At 38.4% G+C, this 25,004-nt stretch overlaps 2 protein-coding genes across 5 annotated transcripts in view; one reads left to right on the top strand and one right to left on the bottom strand.

Moving 5' to 3' along the window:
• XPA (XPA, DNA damage recognition and repair factor) overlaps window positions 1-25,004 on the top strand; it is a 68,666-nt gene that overhangs the window by 21,361 nt on the left and 22,301 nt on the right. For 2 of the 3 annotated variants that reach the window (XR_001155250.3, XM_012769052.2), the window contains one exon: window positions 8,424-8,634. The exons of the other annotated variant lie outside the window; for it this stretch is intronic. Coding sequence is in view for 1 of the 2 variants with exons in the window: in XM_012769052.2 (XP_012624506.2) it covers window positions 8,424-8,572 (149 nt within the window). In the remaining variant the exon portion in view is untranslated. Of the gene's footprint in view, window positions 1-8,423; window positions 8,635-25,004 lie in introns of those variants that run through there. 3 annotated transcript variants of the gene reach the window in all.
• Window positions 11,727-25,004, bottom strand: part of NCBP1 (nuclear cap binding protein subunit 1) — a 41,098-nt gene continuing 27,820 nt past the window's right edge. For both annotated transcript variants that reach the window (XM_012769047.3, XM_012769048.3), the window contains 8 exons: window positions 23,521-23,643; window positions 20,987-21,089; window positions 19,603-19,696; window positions 18,809-18,912; window positions 16,477-16,591; window positions 14,083-14,211; window positions 13,352-13,465; window positions 11,727-12,282 (listed from right to left, as the gene is read on the bottom strand). In XM_012769047.3, coding sequence (XP_012624501.1) covers window positions 12,169-12,282; window positions 13,352-13,465; window positions 14,083-14,211; window positions 16,477-16,591; window positions 18,809-18,912; window positions 19,603-19,696; window positions 20,987-21,089; window positions 23,521-23,643 — 896 coding nt within the window. In that variant the 3' untranslated portion in view covers window positions 11,727-12,168. The remainder of the gene's footprint in view (window positions 12,283-13,351; window positions 13,466-14,082; window positions 14,212-16,476; window positions 16,592-18,808; window positions 18,913-19,602; window positions 19,697-20,986; window positions 21,090-23,520; window positions 23,644-25,004) is intronic.

Raw genomic sequence — 25,004 nt, 5'->3', positions numbered from 1 at the left:
CTCACTTTTCTGAAGTCTTACCTTTTGACACCTGTCTTCTCATTCCTAGCAGTAGACAGTTGATTTCCACTTTCCTGAGTTTTACGTTGTTGTTAAATGAAGTAATGTAAAAAAATTATTAAACTTTATTTTAAAATTTTTGATTTAACAGATGTTCACATTTGCCATATTTACTTTTTCTCTCTTTCATACATACATAGTTTACTGAATCACTTAAGAGTTAATGCAGATATTATGGTTCTTATAAATGTGTCAGCATGTTTCTCCTAAAAACAGTGGCATTCTATATAACTAAAGAACAATGATCACACTCAAGAAATTTAACATTAATATAATGCTATTATCTAGTATATAATCTGTTTAATGTTCCCCAGTTGTTTCAGTGTCCTTTATAGCTTTTTATTTGTTGGATCCATGTGCCATTCAAGGATAAGACATATTGATAGTTACTTTCAAGCTAGGCGCTCAGCCTTTTTATCTATCATGACATTGACTGTTTTTTTGAGACAAGGTTTCACTATGTTGTTCAGGCTAGAGTGCAGTGGTATCCTCGAAGCTCACTGCAACCTCAAACTCCTGGACTCAAGTGATCCTCCTGCCTCAGCCTCCGAAGCAGCTGGAACTACAGGCGTGCACACCACCACACCCAGCTAATTTTTTTTTTTTTTATTTCGGTATATTATGGGGGTACAGATTTTAAGGTTTCAAAAAAATGCCCATTCCCCCCCTCCCCCCACAAGTCTGAGTCTCCAGCATGACCATCCCCCAGATGGTGCACATCTCACTCATTATGTATGTATATACCCGCCCCCCTCCCCCCTGCCCAATACCCTATTACTGCAGTACCTATGTGACCACTTAGGTGCTGTTCAGTTAATACCAATTTGCTGGTGAGTATATGTGGTGCTTGTTTTTCCATTCTTGGGAAACTTCACTTAGTAGTATGGGTTCCAGCTCTAGCCAGGAAAATATAAGATGTGCTATATCACCATTGTTTCTTAGAGCTGAATAGTACTCCATGGTATACATATACCACATTTTATTAATCCATTCTTGGATTGATGGGCACTTGGGCTGTTTCCACAGCCTTGCAATTATGAATTGTGCTGCTATAAACATTCGAGTGCAGATGTCTTTTTTGTAGAGTGTCATTGGATCTTTTGGGTAGATGCCCAGCAATGGGATTGCTGGATCAAATGGTAGATCCACTTGTATCGCTTTAAGGTATCTCCATATTGCTTTCCACAGAGGTTGAACTAATTTGAAGTCCCCCCAGCAGTGTAGGAGTATAGAATTTTTTTATTTCCATCTTGATTTCTTCATTTATGAAGTAATCATTTGGTAGGAGGTTGTTTAATTTCCACGTTTTTGTGTAGAAATGTGAATTTCTGTTAGGGTTGATTTCTACTTTTATTCCACTAAGATCTGAGAAGGTACATGGTATGATTTCTATTTTTTTAAATTTCTTGAGATTTACTTTGTGTAAATCTCTAGGATATGGTCAATCTTAGAGAATGTCCCGTGAGCTGATGAGAAGAACGTATATTCAGTGTATTTTGGGTAGAATGTCCTGTAGATGTCAGTCAGACCCAGTTGTTCCAGGGTTTTGTTTAAGTCCATTATTTCTTTATTAATTTTCTGTTTGGAGGATCTGTCTTGTGCCGTCAGTAGGGTGTTGAAATCTCCGGTGATTATGGAGTTGCTATTAATCCTTTTGCTTAGATCCAGTAAGGTTTGCTTTATGAAACTGGGTGCACCTAAGTTGGGTGCATATATATTTAAAATTGTTATCTCTTCTTGTTGAAGTATGCCCTTCACCATTATATAATGACCCTCTTTTTCTTTCTTTTGTTGGTTTAAAAACTAAATCGTCTGAAATTAGAACTGCCACGCCAGCCTTCTTTTGGCTTCCACTTGCCTGGAATACTGATCTCCACCCTTTTACTTTTAGTCTATATGCATCCTTGCAGGTTAGGTGTGTTTCCTGAAGATAGCATAGACTTGGCCTGTATTTTCTTATCCATTCCGCCAGCCTATGTCTCTTGAGTGGAGAGTTTAAGCCATTCACATTTATTGAGAGAACTGATAGGTAAGGTAGATTACTGTTCATTCTGTTGGGTTGGATGTTGTTGCTTTGATTTCTCTCTTGAGCCATTGTATTATCTGGCCTTTAATCTTTGGGTTTTGGTTGTTTTTATATTCGTGAGTTTTTATTATGGTGTTCCGTGCGTAGCACTGTTTTGAGTACTTCTTGTAGGGCTAGTCTTGTCTTGGTGAATTCTCTGAGACTTTGCTTGTCTGAGAATGTCTTTATTTCTCCTTCATATATGAAGCTTAGTTTTGCAGGGAAGAAGATTCTAGGCTGGGCATTGTTTTGTTTCAGAAGAGTGAGAATGGGGCCCCAGTCTCTCCTTGCTTGTAAAGTCTCATTAGAGAAGTCTGGTGTTATTCGAATTGGTTTTCCCTTGTATGTCACTTGCTTCTTTCGTCTTACAGCTCTTAGAAGGGCCTCTTTAGTTGATATTTTGGTCAGTCTGATGACTGCATGTCGTGACATCTTCCTGTTTGCATTGAATCTCCCAGGGGTCCTCTGAGCTTCTTGAACTTGTATATCGAGATTTTGAGCAAGGCCTGGGAAATTTTCCTCTATTATATCTTCAAATAGCTTGTCCAACCCTTGGGTGTTGTCTTCTTCCCCTTCTGGTAACCCTATGACCCTCACATTAGGTTTCTTCACATAATCCCACATCTCTTGTAGGCTTTGCTCTTTTCTCTTGTTTCTCTGCTCTATCTCTGTGATGGTTTTATTTAGTTGGAGGGTGTTATCTTCAAGCTCTGAGATTCTTTCTTCTGTTTGATCTACCCTGTTCTTGAGACTTTCCACTGTATTTTGTAGTTCCCTGAATTGATTCTTCATTTCCAGGAGTTCGATTAAACTTTTCTTCATTGTGTCCATTTCTTTTTCCAGATCCTGGAGGCTTTTTGTGGTTTCTTTGTGTTGGTTATTGAGTTGTTGTTGCAGCTTGGTGAGTGTTCTTATGATCCACATACAGAATTCCTCTTCTGTCATTTTGGTTGCCTGATTTGGGTTGGTGTCCGTTTCTAGGGGGCTGGTGCTCCTCTTTGGGGGTGTGTTTTCCGTTTGGTTCTTCATATTTCCTGAGTTCCTTCACTGATTTCTTCCCATTTTGATCAGTTGTTGTTTCTTTCCTTTAGGTTTTTGTTTGGGTATTCACACACCTTGTTTAGTTTCTGAGCTGTTAGGTGGTGTCTGTGGGTGAGATTGGACCACTCCCTGTATATTGAGTCAGTGGGTGCCGTGATAAGGCTGTGCAAGATGCCGTCCCTGTCAGTAGGTGGCGTTTGCTTGGAGGAACAGGCTATGCTGTTGTTTTTGTGTCCTGTTATCAGCTCTTGTTCTGGGCGGAGCCAGCTTACCCAGGTTGAGTAAGCCTGCCCTCAGGCACCACCAATGCCATTAGCAGGGGTCAAAGTTCTGTTCACTGCTTCCAGGAAAAGCTGTCAGGGCGGGGCTGGAATGGTCCCGCTCAGCCAGAAAGTCTGCTTGTGGGGGTGGGGCTGTCTGAGACCCGCAGTCTGGAGCAGGCCTCACTTCTTTCCACCCTCCCCAACTCTGCAGCTACTCCTGGGCCTCTGCCAGCAGGCCAGACCACATGCCACCAGGCCTCCCCAGATTGTGATGCCGGCGGGGAGGTTCCCTGCGCAGAAACACTGCCTGGGCTGGGCGCACGGCCTCCCTTTGGTGGGAGGGTTGCCCTCTAGGACGCTGATCTGCCCCTGGAGGCACACACACCTCCGCAGGCTGTTCACAAATATCCCTTCTGTGCCCCGGGCAATGCTAGACCTCGGTGCAGGGGATCTGGTCTGCAGGTCCGACCTCTGGGTCCCAGAGTTCAAACTGTATCCCCACCAGGGAGAGGAGTTCCGGTCCCAATTCACCCACAGGGAGCCTAAGCTGTGTCTGTGTCTCTCAGCCTCTGAGTCAGCACCGTTCTCCTGCACACCCAGCTAATTTTATGTAGAGACAGGGTCTATGTTTTTTAGGCTGCTCTTGACCTCCTGGCCTTGAGCAAATTTCCCGCCTTGGCATCCTCCTAAGTTGCTAGGATCACAGGTGTGAGCCAGTGCACCTGGCCACATTGACATTTTTAAAGTGTCCATGGCAGCTGTTATGCAGCATGTCCCTGTGGATTTGTTAGCAGCTTGTTTCCTCATGATTTGAATATTTTTGGTAGGAATATTCCTAGGTGATATGTCCAAGAGCACATCAGGGGATACATGGTACCAGTTCCCCTTGAAGGGACTTGTAGTTTGACTACTTGGTTAAGGTGGTGTCTGCCAGATTTCTCCATTGTAAAGGTACCATTTTCTCTTTGTAATTAGTAAGAAATCTGATGCCATGTGAATATCTCATTCCTTACACTTCACTCAGTGGTTTTAGCACACAGGGATGAGTCTTACCTGAGTCTGTTATTAGGGTGGATGGATATAAATGTTGATTTTTCTACTTTTGTCATTCCTTCTGCAATTGTTACTTGGCTTCTTTTGGAAAGTGTAGCCTTTCCTCCTCTATTAAAAATTGATTTTTTTTTTTTTAACATCAGTTGGACTCATGGATTCTTATCCTGGAATCAATGTATTATGGTCCATTCCTGTCATTATTCATTTTGATGCTCAAATTGTCCCACAGTTGGCCAATGGAGTTCCCTTCAAGATAGCTGTCTTTTTTAACTTTTTAATTTGGAAATAATTTCAAATTTACATTAAAAAAATACAAGTATAATAATAGTTCAAAGGACCACCCATATATATCCTTTACTCAGGCTTACCTATTATTAACATTTCGTGCCATGTGCATCATCATTTGCATGCTTCTTTCATTTGCACACACAGAATATTTATCTTTTCTGAACCATTTAAGAGTAAGTTGCATACATTCACCACCCTTTACCCCTAAATAGTACAGTGCATCTTTCCTAATAGGGATATTTTCTTACATAACCAAAGTATCATTAATGAGTAAATTTAACATTGATATATTATTTTTATCTAATCTGCCATCTGTATTCTACTTTTGTTAGTAGAACCAATAATGTTCCTTGTAGTTGAGTCTCTTCTAGAATAGGATCCAGTCTGGGATTGGGTATTGGCTTTAGGTACCTTTCTAAACCCTTATATGCTGGGATATTTCCACAGCCTTTGTCTTTTATGACATTGACGTTTTTGAGGAAGAGTGTGCTTGCTTCCTCTGCCCTGCCTTTTTGAAAATGTTTCTCACTTGGGGCGTTTCTAGTGTTTCTGGTGTTTTCTGCAGGGTGTGCATCTCAGGCCGGGGAGAGTACATAAGTGATGTGCCTGTTTCAGGTCCTCACATCTGGAGGCATGTGGTGTCTTAACAGCCCTCAGTGGAGATAATTTTAACTTCTGATCTGTTCTTAATGCTTCCTCCCTACGTTTAACATCCATCTATTGATGCTTCTTGCTGAAACCAGTCTTTAGTGTGAGCGTTGCAAGACTTGTTTTCTAATTCCAGTACTCCTCCTGTGCTCAACCAGCCGGCAGTCAGCATTCTGCAGCATCCTTTCCCGTTTGTTTATTATTCGGGTGGACTCATTTTTATTTTTTTATTAGCTTTTGGCACGTTTCTGTCCTAATTATTTTGGTGTTCAGATAGTCTCCGATTTGGCCCAATGACTATCTCTTATGTCCTTTTGACATGTCATCATTTTTGGTGCACTTCTTCTAGCAAAAAGCACATGTGTATTTCTGTCTGTATATATACACACGCACACATGTATATATATCAAAAACCTTGAGTTTACACTGATACATCCAGTTCTAATCCAAAATTTCAGGGTGCATTTTAGTTTTCTTCCTTATTATAACTCCCTTCTCTGGCAATGAGAACTTTGGCTCCCATTATCTTCAATATAGCGACTTGATCAAAGCCCCTATATGTGATTAATTTACCATCACTTGCTGCTCCCTCTTTTGGGAGAGCTCTCCTTACCTCTCCTGGGCTCTCTCCACCCTACTAGGGATGCCCACTTTACCTGCTCCACTTAATGGCTTTAGGACTAGATTGTTTAGAAAGGGAAAGAAGGGCAAGAAAAAGACAAACTTATCAGTTTTTAAATACTTTCTGGCACAAGTTTTTCCAAGACTGTGTAGTAAATATGGAAGATAGGGCTTTATTCTTATTTACATGGCTTGATAGACTAGCTGAAGAATGGGAAGAAAAAGTCAAAGTCAGTATAAAACCTTAGGTTCAATTATGGCTAGAAAGCTAGATTATTTTTGCTGTATTTTTTTAATGTTAAGAAAATTGGCCGGGCACAGTGGCTCATGCCTGTAATCCTAGCACTCTGGGAGGCTGAGGCGGGCAATCGTTTGAGCTCAGTTCGAGACCAGCCTGAGCAAAAGCGAGACCCCGTCTCTACCAAAGATAGAACATATTAGCCAGGCATGGTGGCACATGCCTGTAGTCCCACCTACTCGGGAGGCTGAGGCAGGAAGATCGCTTGAGCCCAGGAGTTTGAGGTTGCTGTGAGCTAGGCTGACACCACAGCACTCTAGCCTGGGCAACAGAGTGAGACTCTGTCTCAAAAAAATAAATAAATAAAAAATAATTTTCCTTTCTTCTTCCCTCCCCTCCCATCCTTCCATTGATCTGCAGTCAAATTTTGAGGTATTTTCTCAGTGGGGTAGTAATGTGGGTAGGATACCTTACATCAGAACAGGGTTGAAAAGCAGGTAGTGGAACTCAAACAGCAAACATATTTCTACTATTATATGAAATTAGGAGGAATCTGTGTAGTTCTGGTCAGCATATCATTTCATTTATTTTTATTTTAAAAATGTCTTAAGCAAAATTAATAAAAGGAGGTAGAGCATTTCAGATATATCTAGAAATACCAGGGTTGTTCAGAATGAGAGGAGACTGACAGAAGGTTAGAGTTTGGGTGAACATGATTTCTCCCCCAGGCTGGAAACTATCTACAGGTGTTTTTCCAGCATTGAAGCTGAAAACTAATTTCAAAGAAAGTGCTTTTAATCTGGAGTGAAAAAAGCAGCACAGCTTAGTGGTTAAGAACATGGATCTGAGCTAGACTGTACCTTTGTCATCAACTGGCTCTTTGACCTTGGGCAACTTACAACTTCTTTGTGCCTTCGCTTTCTCATCTGTACAACTGGGATGATAGTTCTACTTACCTCAAAGGGTTGTGAAGATTAAATACATTTAAAGTGCTTAGAATAGGGCCTGATACATAGCCCTATGTGTTTGCTTTTACCTCTCATGATATAATAAAAGCTGAAAATACAAAGATTCTGATACTACTTATCATAGATCTTAAATGGATTAGAAAAAATGTGATTACTTGGTGTTAGCTGGCATTTATAGTTGAGATCAAGATACTATCATAATCTCTTGGGTGGTGTTTACTGTCCAAGACAGTGGTGAGCTGGTGGATCACTGGTGAGAATAGAAATGTAAACAATTAGTGTTGCTTTTTATTCATTAAACTAGGAACTGAGAAGTTACCAGCTTGTTAATTTCCATCAGCACAAAGTTTTGGTGTGTATCTTAAGGTAATATGGAAGGTGAACTTTTAAAATATGATTGACTTAGTTGCTTTCAGATAATTTTCTCTATAAAATGACTTTAACCTGAGATAGCAGAAAAAGCTCCTAATGTTGGGCTAGGATGGCCTTGGTTCACATGCTGTCTTTGCTCAGTTTCCCTACCTACAAAATAAAATGAAGTAAAATAAAAACTCCATGGTTCTTTCCAGCTCTTAATATTCCTTGATTCTTATTTTTAGGTTGTACTTTGCAGTAAGCAACCTCTCTCCTAAAATAATGCTGTCATTTATAATATAAAGAACTTTAACAGACTTGAGATCACTTGCATGAGCACATTTTCTAACATGAAAACACATTAGCATAGCAGTAGAGTTCTTGGCTTTCTAATTTTCTTGCGAGCAAAGCTTGACTTACCTCTTATAGAAGGTAGCTCCTGCCTTACAGACACAGAAGTTAGAAATACTACTTTTCTTAGTTAATCTCAACTGACTCCCCATTACTATTATGGCATCATGTTACCTGAAGTCAAACGTGTCTCAATGTACCCGGTTCTGTTACTCCCCTCATTTCCGAATTTGGTTCTCTTAACCATATACCCATTTCAGAATCTCATTTCATACTACTCCAACAATGACTTCAATGATTTCACTGGCCAAGGTGGTCAGGTAAGAAAGTAAGCCTGTCAAGTTTGTATGATCAACTTTGATTTGTTATAAAACTGAGGTTATAAATTTAAATACACATACACTGAAAGCCTGATCAATTTATTTTTGGATTCAGCTAAAAAGCACCACTGAAAAGCTGTATTTTTTTGTCAGAATTGCGGCGAGCAGTAAGAAGCAGTTTGTGGAAAAGGGAAACGATTGCTCATCAACATGAATATGGACCAGAAGAAAACGTAGACGATGACATGTACCGGAAGACCTGTACTACGTGTGGCCATGAACTGACATATGAAAAAATGTGATTATTAGTTCAGTGATCCATTTTATAAAATTTTATATTTAAATAAAGGAAATTTATAATAAATTGTCCCTGTTCAAAATTCCCCAAGACATAATGTCTTCATAGATGAATTAAACACTTGTATAACTAATGCTTCAGTAATAATCATATGTTATGGCCTGGCAGTGTGTAGAATGTCAGGTCTGTGATTGCTTTTTTATAGCAGGATAGGAGCTGAGTGGTAGAGGAAGTTCAAAACTACAAATTGGGGAACAAGAAACCAAGGCAAACACTAGACTCCAAGTCAGGTTTTTAAAAATGAAAACGTTATCTTCAAGGTTAAATATCTGTTCATCAAAGAAGGTGCTAATATATTTATCCTAAGTACTGTTAACATTTACCAGGAGCCAGGCACACACCATGGTAAGTGCCTTATGGTTATCTTTTAGTCCTGAAAGAGAGGACAGCTTCCATGCTTGGCTAAATAAGGGTAGGAAGTGACAACCTACAACCTCAGGACACCCCAGGCAGTATCTGGATCAAGTTTAGCTAGTCAGATTTTCCTGCGTCTTACAGAAACATTACAAAATAGCTTGACTACAAGGTATTTTTTTTTTTTTTTGACAAAAATAAATACACCTTAAGGTAAACTGGGTATTTTCAAATTGTTTGACATGACTTTTTATCCTACGGTACAAACAGAAGTAAGAAGTTTATACATTTCTGTTTTTCTCTCTAGACCAGCTGGTGGAGATAATGCTTAGGGAAAGGCAAAGTCAAAACAAGCCCAAATAATTAGGATTGAGATATAATTAGTAAATGTTCTCCACATTCAACACAGAAATGTTTAATGTATTTTTCAAGTCTTTTTAATATGTACTATAATAATTATAGCTCAGTAAAAATTGATTCTGCATGGGTAGCAAAATCTCCCTGGGAACAAAAGCTTCCATCTTGATTACCACAGACTGACTAGGCTACTGACAATAGCCTGCATTGTCGGGGATGAGGAGCTCTTGAGCCAGAGAATCTAGGTTCAAATTGCACTTACTAGCTGTGGACCTTGGGCAAGTTACTCCATGAGCCTGTTTTCATCTGTAAAGAGGGCATAATCTCCCAAAGGACAGTTTTAAGGCCTTAATAGGGTGAATTGACAGCACCTGACATATAACCACTAGTTAATGAGCACGTATTTTACCAGAGCCATTACAGTTATAGATTTGTCCAGTTGAGGTATGCTTCTATTTACTTTTACCCTCATCAATTTAAGACAATCTAGTACCCAGACATCACTGACAGCCAATACTATTCTACCCAGGTTGGCTTTCCTCATCTTGCATTTTTAGGTATAGATTAGGAAAATAGCATATGTTCACTTTGACAAAAGCATGTTAAATTGCATTAATACAATTTAACAGTATATTGATTTATTGCGAGGTCTGACGGACAATGACATGCTACCCTTTTGTCTGTGTGAGCTTCATTAGTGGGGAAAGCGAATGTTGAATGTTTGTTCTTGAACCTTTATTTCTTCAACATTCAATCCCTAGTTCAGATTTTCCATATACCTAAGCTGCTGGACCGGACAGAGCAGAGTCACATCAATGAACAGTTGTTAGAAGCAACCATTATACATGAAGAGAGGCTCAAGTAAAAGGAAATGAAAACCTGCACATTTCTCTAGAATGTAGATCAAGTATAACTAGCCAAACTTTGCAGTATATTGTGAAAGGATTACAAAGCAGTTTGGATCAAAAAAAGTTCCCAACGCCTTAAAGATTATCCTTTGGCTTCTTGAGGACAGGAGTCATTTCAAACTCCAGTTGACCCTGGAACAAGACAGAGGTTAGGGGTGCCGACCTCCTGCACAGTCAAAAGTTCACATATAAATTATGTCTCCCCAGAACTTAACTACTGATAGCCTACTGCTGACCAGAAGCCTTACTGATAACAAAGAGTTGATGGACACATAATTTATGTTATGTGTAGTATATACTGTATTCTTATAATAAAGTAAGCTAGAGAAAAAAATGTTAAGAAAATTGTAAGAAAGAGAAAATACATTTACTACTGAGTAGAAGTGGAGCATCATGAAGGTCTTCATGCTTGTCATCACGTTGAGTAGGCTGAGGAGGGGATGGTCTTGCTGTCTCAGGGCTGGCAGAAAACCCACATATAAGTGGACCTATGCAGTTCAAACCCGTGTTGTTCAAGGGTCAACTGTAGTTACATAGTGTATGCTGTGCTTAAGCTATGGGGAGGAACAGTATAAACAATATTTTTTAGCCAAGAACCTGGATTTTAGTCCTCTTTCTGCTAGTAACTGGCCACACAACCATGGATAAAAATAATTATTTCTTGTCATAAATGGTATGGTATTTAAAAATCCTGAGAATTCCTATCTATTGAATAGACTATATTCTATAGCCACTAAGAGGTATGATAAACCAAAGAAAAAAATACGTCAAAACATGGAAAACAATGCCTCATAAACTTATGATGTAATAAGTAAAAAGACATCTATGTTGTGCAAACGCACAAAAGTAAGTACCAATAGTTTTAGGATTATTGGTAAATTTTTTCTAAGGTTTAATAGAAAAAGTAAAAATCCTAGATATTTGGAATGTCAGGTGATTCCTTATACTTGTACGTTATTTTATAAAACTCTCTCAAATCTCAACACCATATAGGAAACAGGCTCAGGAATTAGTAGTTATTTGGACCAGGTTCCATAGCAAAACTCTAAACCCACATCTAACTCCAAGTATAGTTTTAGCCACTTTGACTACTTCTCATTCCATCTTGTATGTAACTCACTGTATGACCTTTGACAAATCCCTCTCAGAGGCTCCAAAACGTAACCAGATGCTCTAAGATAATGGTCGCAGACTTGGAATCACCTGGGGAGCTTTAAGTCCTACTGATGATGTCTGTGTTCTACTCCCAAAGATGGTGGTTTAAATTCCAAAATAATGTGAAAGATTACCAGGTGATTTATGTTAAGACAAATTTGGGAACTGTCAGCATAAACAGTAACACTTTTATATACTACAGTGTCTTAAGATACTACTTAAGAAATTAACATTTTAAAGAGAAAATTTCCAATGGAATATACCTCCAGTAAGAAACCACCAATTTTAAAGTAGACTGAAATGATAAATCATGAAATGCCAAAGTTTAAAAAACATACTTTTAGTTTTATTTAAGCCTTGTTAAGTTATCCACAAGCTGTTAAAAGCTACTGCTACTTGGTAATAAACCCATCAGTTCTACATACTATGTAAGCTTGACCTCTAATGTATCACATACCTCAAATCAGTTATTTTGTGCCTTAAGGAGAAAAAATATCAAATTGAATACAGAAAAGTTATATCTGTCACATATATAATACATGATGGTCATTGTCACATTATTGTCATTAGGAAATATTTACTTTTTAGGGGCAATTAAAAGTAAAGCCATATTCTTCACCATCATGCTCCCCTCTTTTGTTTCCTTTAAAAAGTGAAAGGACACTACAAGAAAGCAAGCATTCAAACCATCAAAAAAAAAAAAAAAAGACAAATTATTTTAAGATGTTTTTAAAAAATCTTGACATGAGGGGGGGGGAAATGACCCTTAGGCCTGCAGGGCACAGAACTGCTGGAACACAGCCAGGATGTGAGGGTCTAGCTCCGCAGTGAAGAGAAGGTTCTCCAGGGTCACCATGTACTGCTGGATTATCTGGTGATGCTGTGGACACAGAAAAGGGGGTGTTCAGTCAGAAAAAGCATGTAAGCAATTCTGTAGAACATTTTCCTCAGCAGCCCACCTGTACTGAGGGATAAGGTAGGAAAAAAATAGTGCTGATAGGAATAACAGGCCCCTGAAAAGCCCTGACATTAAGAAAATGTAAGAGAAGTGAGAATAATGGATGTTCAAGAACTTTTTTAAAAATACAATTAATGATTCAGGAAGTGGCAGCAGCATCTGCTTGCTGTTACTACTACTAATACAGACTAGCTTCAGCTGGGTCTCTCCTCTAATTAGGACATGACTTTTACAAAAAATAGCCCAGACAGGGACTGACCTAGAAGATAAAAAAAAGTGCCAGAAAATGAAACACTCCCTTCTATGTGTTTCTAGACAGATTTGAATATACTTGGAAATTGCTATAGGACTAGGTACTGTTAAAGATTTTTAACTGGTAGTAACTATAAAAACTAGAGGGAATTCCTATTTGGAGATTTAAAGATTTTTAATTTAAAAAAGATTTCCGCATTCATCACTTTTTTCTAGAACATATAAATGAGGATTTTGGGGGTTAGTATCTAAAGATACAAAGAATTAGCTCCATTCTTCCTACATATCTTTAACTTAAATTTAGCTGAGAGTAGGTGCTGGCATTTTGCTTTTGCAGAGAGACCCCAGGGAGCTTACTTTGCTTCTGTGGGCTCTGTTAATCCTCTCAACATTAGATTTTTAAGGACTTTTATAAGTCCAATTACTGTTCCCTTAGCATTTTTTTTTCTCTACATTTTATATCATAGCTCAGCTTCCTAACACAGAAAATGACAATCAGGAATCTAAGTGATATAGAACCAATTTAAGCCTAGAGACTTTTTTTTAAAAGTAGAGATTATCCTGGGTTAAGTCTAGGTATTCTGTCTGATGAACAATAGTAGCAGCAAATGGACACGAAGTAAAGTGCCTACAGGTACCACATAACCTCCTGGCAAATTTGACAAGGATTTTTTTTAATGGAAAATCTTTGTGGCTGAGAACAGTGGTGTTTATTATCTAATTAAAGTTCCCCACAAACCTGCAGGAAGATCTGCTGGAGCCTCTCTATACAGTTCTTATACCATGGTGTTAAAACACTGGTCCCATCAGTTTCACATCGTACTAAGTGCTCAGTCAAGATCATGATAAAACGCTGGAAAGAAGGAACAAAGTTAAAGAAGGAGTAGAATTTTTTACTTCGGAAACAAACTCATGAAAGGCCTCAAAGTATTACTTGTTCCACCCTGTCTCTGTGGTATGCGCTCTTAACTTTCCTAATTAAGTACTCTCAATATAGAAAGGAGACTGATAGTAGTGTGACTTGGTACATCCTTTCTGGCAATACACAAAGATCTTTAATGTTGTACTTATCCTAGTAGTATTACTTCTTTGCATCTATTCTAATGAAATCATCAGAAATGTTAATAGGGATCTATGCACAAAAATGTTCATGGAAGGAAAGCAATTACCCAAATGATCAAAAACGGGTAATAATTCACTATGAGAAATGTATTTAGCAAAAGCAACCCACAATTTTTTTTAAAGCATGGAGAAATGTTCATGCAAGAATGCTAAATAAAACAGCACAACTCAGGTGTACATGGTTGCCTCCAAGTGGTGAACTTTTATATCCTTTGTAAATTTTTGTATTTTTAAACTCTTATATAAATGTGCATGTATTCCTTTTATGATTAAAAATAACATTTTTTAAAATTAAAGAAATACATTCATTCCTTTTATCATATGTATCAATGTCCCAAGCGAAGATACCTGAAATATGACAAGGAAGAGGTTCTTCTGTTCACTCTGAGCAGATTCCACTTTTTCCTGCAGTCTTTCTATTTGCTCCTCAAGAGCCCCATCTTTCCTGTCACTGCTTCTGTCATCATCATCACTTCGCTACAGAAGGCACAAGAACAAAGGAAAATATCATTTAGAATTCCAGTGTTCTAAATATTATCAAATAAGGGGAAGGGTTTTATTTTGTCTGGTCAAATGGTATTTAAAGATGTATAGGATAGTGAAAATACCCCCACGCCAAACAACACACACACCCGCCAAAGTCCAGCTGTGGTTCACAGACACAGTCTTTTCAAGCTCAGAGGTTCCATGGGTACTTATCTAGGCTAGGGAAATTAAGTGGCACTTCTCTTGGTAACAGCTGTGGGGGTCTTGGCTACAAAATATCACTATTTGATGATCTGAGCAGTAACTGCAGGGAGGCAGCTTGCTAATCTTTCCTCTAATAATAGGCCATATGGAAAAGCTGGGTAGGCCCTTTTGTGGCTCATGAGCCATAGGCTGCTCGTCCTTGACATAATTTAGAAATTGCTACAACTGACACGGCATAATTCAAAGTGAACTGCCCAAGAACCTCTGCTGGAGGCTGGGCATGGTGGCTCACACCTGTAATCTCAGCACTTTGGGAGGCCAAGGTGGGAGGACTGCTTGAAGCCAGGAGTTTGAGAACAGCTTGGGGAACATAGCGATACCCACCTCCATAAAAACTAGAAAAATTACCCAATCATGGTGGTAGTGGTGTGTACCTGTAGTCCCAGCTATTTGAGCTATGATGATGCCCACCACTGCAGCCCAAGCAACAGAGCAAGACCTTGTCTCAAAACAAACAAACAAAAAAACCCAAAACAAATCCATTTCTGCTGGCAATGATAGGCTCAATAAATCCCTGCAGACCTTTAATAATTCCCTCCCAGCTTGCCATGAAGAGTTTATATCATTTGCTTTAGGTTTTAAAAAAGGCAGAAGAAAAATAAGGCATGGTTTATCGCCACTTTACAGAGAAGGGAACAGGCTGAGAGGTTAGATAACAGTCTCAGTATTACCTAGCCAGAAAGTGGCAGAGCCAGAACCTGGTTCTAGGTGTCATATAATACACACCAAGGTCCTTTCAGCAAGAAGGTGGCATCACTGCACCTAGAAAGCCTAGTAATCCTTCTAGATAATACTCTAATGCTAAGGTCCCATCTATGATTTTGCCTCCTCCAGGCTTTCAGCAAAATTATCAGAACCCTTCTCTGATTTTATAGAATTTGGCTTTTTATCGCTAATGCAGCACCTGTTATGAGGTCTATTTTATGATCTAGGCACCTAGGTGCATAATTATCTTTTCCTAACACCACTCTAAGGTAAAGTTCTAGAGCCCTATCACCTAATAGACCTTCCTAGAAAGAGAGAAATGTTACATAAATCTGTGCTGCCTGTTATAGTAGCCCATGAGCCACAAGTTATTACTAGACATTTGAAATGTGGCTGTGTGACCAAGGAACTGAATTTTAAATTGTATTTAATTTAAATTAAAATAGTCACATGTGGATAGTGGCTACTGTACTGGATAGCACATTTCTGGAACGGTGTGGCATGAGGAAAAGTCTCTGGAGTCCAACAGACCTGGGTCAGAACTAGCTGTCATTTACAAGCTATGTAACCTTTAGCAAGTTACTTAACTTCTCTGAGCCCCTATTTATATATCTATAAAATGGGATGACACCATTTACCTTGTAGTGTTTTAGGTCTATCAGTGTGTTTATATCCATATATGTATATATGTATGTCTATCTGGAGTCTGGCACTCAAATTTGCTATAGGTTGGAATAAGAACATTTTTTTTCCACATTCTACTCTGGTAAATATGCATAACACTGGAAAATACTGTCCTGAGTACTGAATACTGTCAATAGTACCATGTTAAGTTACAGAATGCAGCCAGCTCACTGCTTACCTCCAAAATGGCTAAAATACTAAACTTCTTATTACTGTGAGAAGTATTTTATAAACTTGTGAATGACTGTCCCATCCCTCCCCACAGGACCAGGAAAATGGTAAGTTATCTACAATCTTCTCCCTCTTTCCCTCTTGCATCAGAGACTCTTACAGATATATTAAGTGTCCTTTTCCCTTCTGGAAAGTGCAAACACGAAGCTGACCCAGAGACGGTGAAATATGGAAAGTAAAGTTTGTAGCTTCCTAAAGAGGTTCACTGTGCAGTAAACAATGCACAACAGACCACCTGTTCTTTCCCCCTCGTCTGCTCTGCATAATTTGGACTCAGAAAAAAATAAATCACCATCAAGGGAATAGACTCTGAATACTCTCCAGAGTTTCCAGTATACCTTCTAACCATTTATGAATTGAAAAAAGACTTACTCGTTTGTGTTGTCTTGCGAGTTTCTCTTTAGCTTCTTCTAGCTCTTTCTGGATTTTCAGAACATGTTTGCTCATCTTACGAATTGTAGAGTGCAAGATTTCCCAAACAAACAATCTTAAAGTAATATGGCATTTGATTACTGTACGTTAAACTATGCTTATAGATAACAAAACCCCAACTTTTATAACCTATTCATTCTTAAGGGCTGATATGGCCTTCCATCCTTTGGAAAGGCTATATACCTTTTGGAAAGGGAAAATTAGTCATATTTCTCCAGCAACACTTATGATTTGCTTTTTATTGTAAATTGTACAAATATGTCACTCCACCCATTAGACTCAGGTGAGCTCCCTGAGTGCAGTGCTGTGTCCTTGTCATTTTTCTTGTTTCTGTCTCCTACTACATGTACGTAGAAGGTGCATGTATATATTTACTGGATTGAAATGGCAAACTAAAAAACATTAGGAACAGAAATACATTTTTTCTCTTCTAAATGTAAATAATACACATTGGAATTTCTCAAAATGGTGATGTAATCTGAGGCATATTTGACATGCTTTATACTATTTAACTAGCACACACCCAGCCAATTCTCTTAGAACATTTACAAAACTTGTTAGTTGACAATAGCTATCAATTGCTGGGCTCTAAGAATGAGATAAATATTTGTATGTCAGCTATCTTATCAGCAAATAGCTCAAATGCCAGGATCACCTTTGTAGGTGCTTTACAGTGTTTGTTAAAGAAATGATTTACTTTTTTAAAGTAATTTCTTACCTACTTTTCTGTCTATAAACTGTTTCCTATGCCAGGATACAGCACAGAATAGTATAGTTGACTCTTTAACAACATGGGTGTGAACTGTGCAAGTCCACTTATACATGGATTTTCTTCCACCTCTGCTACTCCTCAGATAGTAGACTAATCCCTCTTCTTCCTGCTCAATCTACTCAATGTGAAAACGACAAGCATGAAGACCTTTACAATGATCCACTTCCACTTAATAGATAGTAAATATATTTTCTTTATGATTTTCTTAGTATTTTTTTCTCTAGCTTACTTTAGTGTAAGAATACAGTATATAATAAATATTAATCAATTATTTATGTTATAGGTAAGGTCTCCAGTCAACAGTAGGCTACTAGCAGTTAAGTTTTTGGGGAGTCAAAGGTTACATGCAGATTTTTTACTCCATTGGGGGGGGTCAGTGGCCATAGCCCCCACATTGTTCAACGGTCAACTGTACTTTCTTCTATACATTTTGACCTGGATGATATAATAGTTTAATTGAAAGATAATTAAAGCACTTTAACTCTGAAAGAGGAAGGCTCTGTACTCAGTTGTGTGACTTTGGGCAAGCTACTGAAGCACTCTGCGACACCTTCCTATTCTGTAAAGTGTGGACAATAATGAAACTTCCTTTGTGGTGGTGGTGTAAGGATAAAATGAGTTGAAAATGTAAATCACTAAGGATAATAGGTAAAACATACTTGGGTGGTCAGTTTTCTGAGAGTTTACAGATCTGAGAATGCCTTTCTGTTGTCTTTCTTTGTGAAGGCCAACTTGGCTGGCATAACTTTAGATCACATCCTATCACCCTAAAGACTCAGTATATTTCAGACTAGTGTCCTCTGGCAATAACAGATATAGCGGAGAAGTTAAAGGTTGTGATGGATTTTTATGTCTTTCCAAGTAATTCACTTTTGTTTCCTGTTTTGTGTCAACTCTGGTTGTCCCAATTCTGATCAATCATAAAGCCCGTGAAACTTCACGAATAAGAACAAAACTTAGTGAAAAATTTCTTTCCTTTAGGGAAAATGAGTACAGAATGAATCTTCTGCATTAAAATCTAGGATTTTATGACTATGGTGAGAACCCCACCCCCACCCCCAGGTATCTTGGTACCCTACCCATCAGGCTTGCTCTGGATCCCTCCACATGTATTTAATCTACTATAGCTTTGGTTTCTTGTAGTTCCTGGTGTACATTTCAGGTCCCATCCCCACTGAAGCTGGAACCCTTCCTGACTCCTATCTGAGTCCCTGATACATAGCCAGCTCTTGCTGGTTTTCTTTCTTAGCACTCTAGACCCTTGAACAGCATTTCTACCTGGCTGCTTTAATCCTGACTTGACTTACAAGTGTGTCCCTAAGAAACACTGCAACATACCTGGCTGTGTAGATTTCCATGGTCTGGTAATTTTTGCTATGTCTGATATTATTAGATTGGACCATTAGTGTATTAGTATCAACTTGGTTTAGATCAGAATTTGGAGCTCATGTAATAAGAAACCACATGAGAACACAAACTTTGTAATATAATTCATATTACCTAGTAAAGTCACGAGATAGCTCTGAGGAGAAGATCCAATTTGCTACTGCAGCACAGTCAACAATCTGTGTACGAATCATCTTATCCACTAGTACAGCAATCATCTACAATGTAAGAATTATTTCAGTAAATTACACACAAGTATGGAGGCCAAAATAATACTGCTGCTATAAAAGTAAAATAAGACGACTATAAAATTCATTTAGTGGCTTTAGAATTGATCCATTTGACCATTACGTCTTAAGAGTTATGCTGCCCTTTGATTGGCTCTAATACTGTACAAGATACTATAATACCAATAAGGATTGACTGAACAAAAAAGAAAAACTCTTGAACGGTAATATTTAAATAAAAAAAATTAGATAATATCCATACAAAAAAATATATATAATTTCAATTGAATCATAAAAAACATGTCTCAGGGCCTTTTTATAATACACAGTATAAAAACAATATATTGAGATTTGAGAAATCTGGACCTTGCTTATAAAAATTGGCTAGACTAGATAACCATTTGCTACCCTGGTAGTAGAATCTTCCAAGCAACAAGCATTCCTACAAAGTATTTAAAATGTGTTGCAATATTATATTCCAAACACAAACGGTAACACTCTTTAAAGAATGAATCAAACATCATTACTCCCATAGCACTAAAAAAAAATTATAGATTTTAAAAGCATTCTATGGGCAGAGGCAAATTTCATATTTTTCAAACTAAAACAATGGAAATTAACTCCCTTATTTTTATACTTATACAATCCAAACCACAACATGTCTAACTAAATAGTTTTTACCTGTGGATGGTTTCTCCAGACCTCAAACATAACTCTTAGCACATGTAACTTTCCTTCATCACTTTCAGCTAGGGTTTTGAAGACTTCATGAAACCTTTTGATAAATGAGGGGAAAATACCATATATAAGCATTTTAATGTTTTCAAAACCTTTTCAATGTTATTCAATTTACAATGCAATAAGTAAATACAAAATAACCAAATATTAACCATTAAGGATGTAAAAGATATGATTAGAGACTCATAGTTTCTATGGAAGCTGTCACAAAATCTTAAGATATTTACAATATACTATAGCTATAATATATCTAGGCCAGGATTAGAGTTTACCATGTATTTAAGCATAGGTAAGGGCTAAGGAACTGTCTTTAACACTGTGCTCCCTATTCCCCAGGCTGTGGACTGGTACCAGTCCATGGCCTGTTAGGAACCAGGCCTCACAGCAGGTGGTAAGCGGTGGGTGAGCCAGTGACTGAAGCTTCATCTATATTTACAGCTGTTCCCCATGAGCTCCACCTCCTGTCAGATGAGTGGTAGCATTAGATTCTCATAGGAGCATGAACCCTACTGTAAACTGCACATGCGAGGGGTCTAGGTTGTGCGCTCCTTATGAGAATCTAATGCCTGATGATCTGAGGTGGAGCTGAGGCAGTGATGCTAGTGCTGGGGAGCGGATGCAAACACAGATGATCGTTAGCAGAGAGGTTTGACTGCACAATCAATGTAATGTGCTTGAATCATACCAAAACCACCCCTCTACCCTTAGTCTATGGAAAAATTGTCTTCCATGAAACCGGTCCCTGCTGCCAAAAAGGTTGGGGACTGCTGTTCTACTGTATTGAAATATTCTGACTGCATCTTTTGTAGGCACCCTGTAAGTAATACAGAGCCCTGGAAGCTGAGATGGGGTGCGATGTCAGGTTTCTCTGTTTGGCCAAAGGAAAATCTATGTGCTCTTTCTTCTTTTGGACTCTTGACAGGTTAGAGAACTCTGTCTTTAGATGCCAATATTTGAATGGCTCCCAACAATGTTAGTTGGTTCTCATTTCTTCTTAACTTCCTTTAGGGAAAATGCTTAAACAGGGTGGGAGCTTCTGACTGTATATATGACTGTCCCTATGACCTAGGTTTTCACTAGCTTCTCTAATTGTCTACATGAAAAAATGCACTTTCTCTGTACATATGCAAGCTATACATACAGACTGACAAAAGCCATGGGATAGGGATTTTAGCTACCAAAACCCAAAACCCACTGTATCAAACTAAATAATACTATTAACATGTTCAGATTCAACAATTTTAGGTAAAAATTACTATACCATCGATGTTCACCAAGCAAAGTGCCAAACCCTCAAAGAAAGGTTGTGTGCTCTTATCGTACTTACTTTGCAAGAGCACTGAAGGAGTGGCTGATTGATTTGGCTGCCAAATGTAGCAGAGTCTGTACAAAGACCTCTATTTTCAATGGGTTAAAACTGAATCCTTCATCTGAAAAATATTTCACAATAAGACACAAAAATTTAAAGTATAGCAATTCCTTGGTGTCTCACCTCAAATGCTAAACAGATGGCAAGTTCACATCCAAACACTAAGTCAGACATTTGTGTAATGTCTTTAAGTACTAATAAATAAAAGACTATCACTGATCCAAATACTCAAAGTATAAAACTAAGCAAAATCTTTTTTTTTTTTGAGACAAGAGTCTCACTTTGTTGTCCCAGCTAGAGTGCCGTGGCGTGTCAGCCTTGCTCACAGCAACCTCAAACTCCTGGGCTCAAGCAATCCTTCTGCCTCAGCCTCCCAAGTAGCTGGGACTACAAGCATGCACCACCATGCCCGCCTAATTTTTATATATATATTTTTAGCTGTCCAAGTAATTTCTTTCTATTTTTAGCAGAGATGAGATCTCGCTCTTGCTCAGGCTGGTCTCAACTCTTGAGCTCAAACGACCCACCCATCTCGGCCTCCCAGAGTGCTAGGATTACAGGCTTGAGCCACTGTGCCCGGCTTTAAACATAATCTTAATTCTTAATTTTAAGAATTTTAAGAACTGTTTTCTTAATTCTTAATTTTAAGAACTAATTTTTCCTAATTTTTCTGTATGATCCATTTCTTTAAAAACTTGATTTCCTTATTCAAGTCTCTCTAATATGATGGCAAGGTAATATATTTAATACAAAAAAATACAGTAAATCCTTAACTCTTAAGATGTCTAGGCCAGAAACAATGGCTCATGCCTATAATCCTAGCACTCTGGGAGGCCGAGGTGGGTGAATCGCTCAAGGTCAGGAGTTCAAAACCAGCCTGAGCAAGAGTGAGACCCCATCTCTACTAAAAATAGAAAGAAATTAATTGGCAAAAAAAAAATATATAGAAAAAATTAGGTGGGCATAGTGGCACCTACCTGTAGTCCCAGCTACTCGAGAGGCTGAGGCAGTAGGATCGCTTGAGCCCAGGAGTTTGAGGTTGCTGTGAGCGAGGCTGATGCCATGGCACTCTAGCCCAGGCAACAGAGTGAGACTCTGACTCAAAAAAAAAAAAAAAAAAAAAAAGAAGTCTGATGCCTGTATGTAATATTATCATTTCAATATATGCTTTCTAAATACATTTCCTCTAATATCATAATACAAGTTTCTTAGAAAAATCCAAACAAAATTCCAGTAATAAAAACCCAATGACCACTGTTTATTTTGGTTGTTTTTTATATGCATGTCCTTATATACAGATCTATCAAAAAGTACCCCCCCCAAATAGTTACACAGTTGTCCTAGTAGACCTGTCATCTGTTCTACTGATTTGTCTCTTTTTGTGCCAGTGCCACACTGTTTTAGTTATTGTAGTTTTCATAATATGTTTTTTAGTATTTGATAAGGCAAGTCATTTTTTTTCTTTTTTTTCTTTTTTTTTTTTTTTGAGACAGAGTCTCACTTTGTTGCCCAGGCTACAGTGAGTGCCGTGGCGTCAGCCTGGCTCACAGCAACCTCAATCTCCGGGACTCAGCGATCCTACTGCCTCAGCCTCCCGAGTAGCTGGGACTACAGGCATGCGCCACCATGCCCGGCTAATTTTTTTTTTTGTATATATATTTTTAGTTGGTCAATTAATTTATTTCTATTTTTGGTAGAGACGGGGTCTCGCTCAGGCTGGTTTTGAACTCCTGACCTTGAGCAATCCACCCGCCTCAGCCTCCCAAAGTGCTAGGATTTTTTTCTTATTTATTGATTTCAGGTAAACTTATAAATCAGTAAATGTTAAACATTATTATTATAATAGCTTAATTTGGAGAACATATCCAACTTTATAACACACCCAGTCTTCCTAGTTAGGAATCTATGGTGAAAGCAGAGAATGTTTAAAAATCCTTGAATGGTAACAGTATATTTTATTTTTTATTTAGGATTAAGTTTATATATATATATTTTTTGAGACAGAGTCTCACTCTGTTGCCCTGGCTAGAGTGCTGTGGCGTCAGCCTAGCTCATAGCAACCTCAAACTCCTGGGCTCAAGTGATCCTCCTGCCTCAGCCTCCCGAGTCACTGGACTATAGGCACGCACCACCATGCCCGGCTAATTTTTTCTATTTTTGGTAGAGAAGGGGTCTCACTCTTGCTCAGGCTGGTCTCAAACTCCTGAGCTCAAACGATCTGCCTGCCTGGCCTCCCAGAGTGCTAGGATTACAGGCGTGAGCCACGGCGCCCAGCCAAGTTTATATTCTTAATGTAAGCCACTTCAGAGATGTTAGGATCTCTTTTTATATAAGTGGGAAAATACTGGGGTCCTACGAACAACTTACATGAAACAGGCCAAACTTTATGGGCATCCACTGGGGCTTAAAAGGGACTCATGTTGCCAGAGTAATGTTTCAGCTTTAACTTGGCCTATACATAGTTCCATTCAAGAAACATTAAATTCCCTTACCATCATCATCATCCTGGTTAGGATTTGGTACATCTTTCAAGATGCTGAAGATTTCATCATTGGTTGCCTTACTTTTAAAAGCAACTGCTAAACAGAGGGCAACAGAATGTCCAGGAAGAGAATCTAAACAGAATGAAGAAGAAAGATTAGGTTCAAAGACTTACGAATAGTTAAATTATAAAGAATTTAAAAAAACCTCTTTCCTTTCAAAATAGAATACTCTATCCCAAGATCAGTACTTAATCTGTATAAAGATACCACATATGAAAGTTTCCTTTAATAGATTAATGGTTTTTCACCTAAAAAAAAAAAAAAAGAGAGAGAGACAATTCTCCTTTCAACACTTCCTTAAGAACACTTAGCTAATTGAAATCCAGAGTACAAGGGAGGCTGATCTTCCTCAAGATGCGTGATGAGGAGAAAACTATATATAGTTACAGCTTTCTTTTAATGCCTTGAATTCTCCTGGGCTCAGAAGCCAAGAATCAATCTACTTCTCTTTCATTGTGCCAATATCCCTTTCCTCCCTCTTTCCCCTGGGATAGTGAAAACTAAGTTTTGAGTTTGAGCAAGGAAATGCTGCCAACTTACGAGGTTTTTTTTTTCTTTTTTGCCTTTCCCCTTTGCTGAGTCTACAAGCTTGAATCTATTTAAGCCAGATGCTCATGTGGATGTGATTCCTTGTTTACTATTGGTTAATATCAGTTAAATCCTTACTGTATAAAATGTGTGCAGGTATATACTTAAGGCATCATCAGAGCAACAGAAATCTGCTTTTAATGTAAGGGAGGCAAAAAAGTGACACAAAAGGCAATCCTGTCATAAGAGTGTGAGTTACTAAGCACCTGGAATGAATAAAGTCACTTACAACAGGTCATGTGAGGATAGTCATGTTATACCTGCTATGAGCTTTTCCCTGGAAATAAGAAAGTGAAGAAAAACAGAATCCCCTATCACCAAGGAATCTACATTCTAGCCGGGGAACCAAGATATTTCTATTAGATGTAGCCAGAAAGCAATATAAAACTGGCTTGCTAAGTTAAAAAATATTTACAGGTGTGGGGCTTGGGCCAGACCCTAGAAAGAGAACAAGAATTAGAGAGAGAAACAGGTTGGGATAATGATACAAAGGCAAAACCAAGAACAAGAAGTATAGAAAAAATTAAAAAGGATGTAGGCCTGGCAGAAGTAGAGGTCCATTTGGGGGGAAATGAAAAATAATAAAGTAGGAACAACTGTTACAAAAGCCTTGAATGTTAGGTTGAGTTATTCCTATGGTAAAAAAAGAAAGCTCTATCTTCATCAAAAGTCTCAGGTGATAGCAAAGACTGTACCTTGTGATTCTCTGAGCTAGTACAAGACAAAAGTCTAAATCTAGAACTTCTAAGTGCTACATGAACATTTCATCTCCCAGAAAGCACAGTGGCTAAGAACAAGGCTGCTCAGTTAGTGCATGTAGACTTGAATCTGGGCTCCACCACTCA

Source organism: Microcebus murinus, chromosome 12 (assembly GCF_040939455.1).
Source record: "Microcebus murinus isolate Inina chromosome 12, M.murinus_Inina_mat1.0, whole genome shotgun sequence".
Classification (NCBI taxonomy): Eukaryota; Metazoa; Chordata; class Mammalia; order Primates; family Cheirogaleidae; genus Microcebus; species Microcebus murinus.
This window is presented reverse-complemented; position numbering and strand designations above follow the sequence as displayed.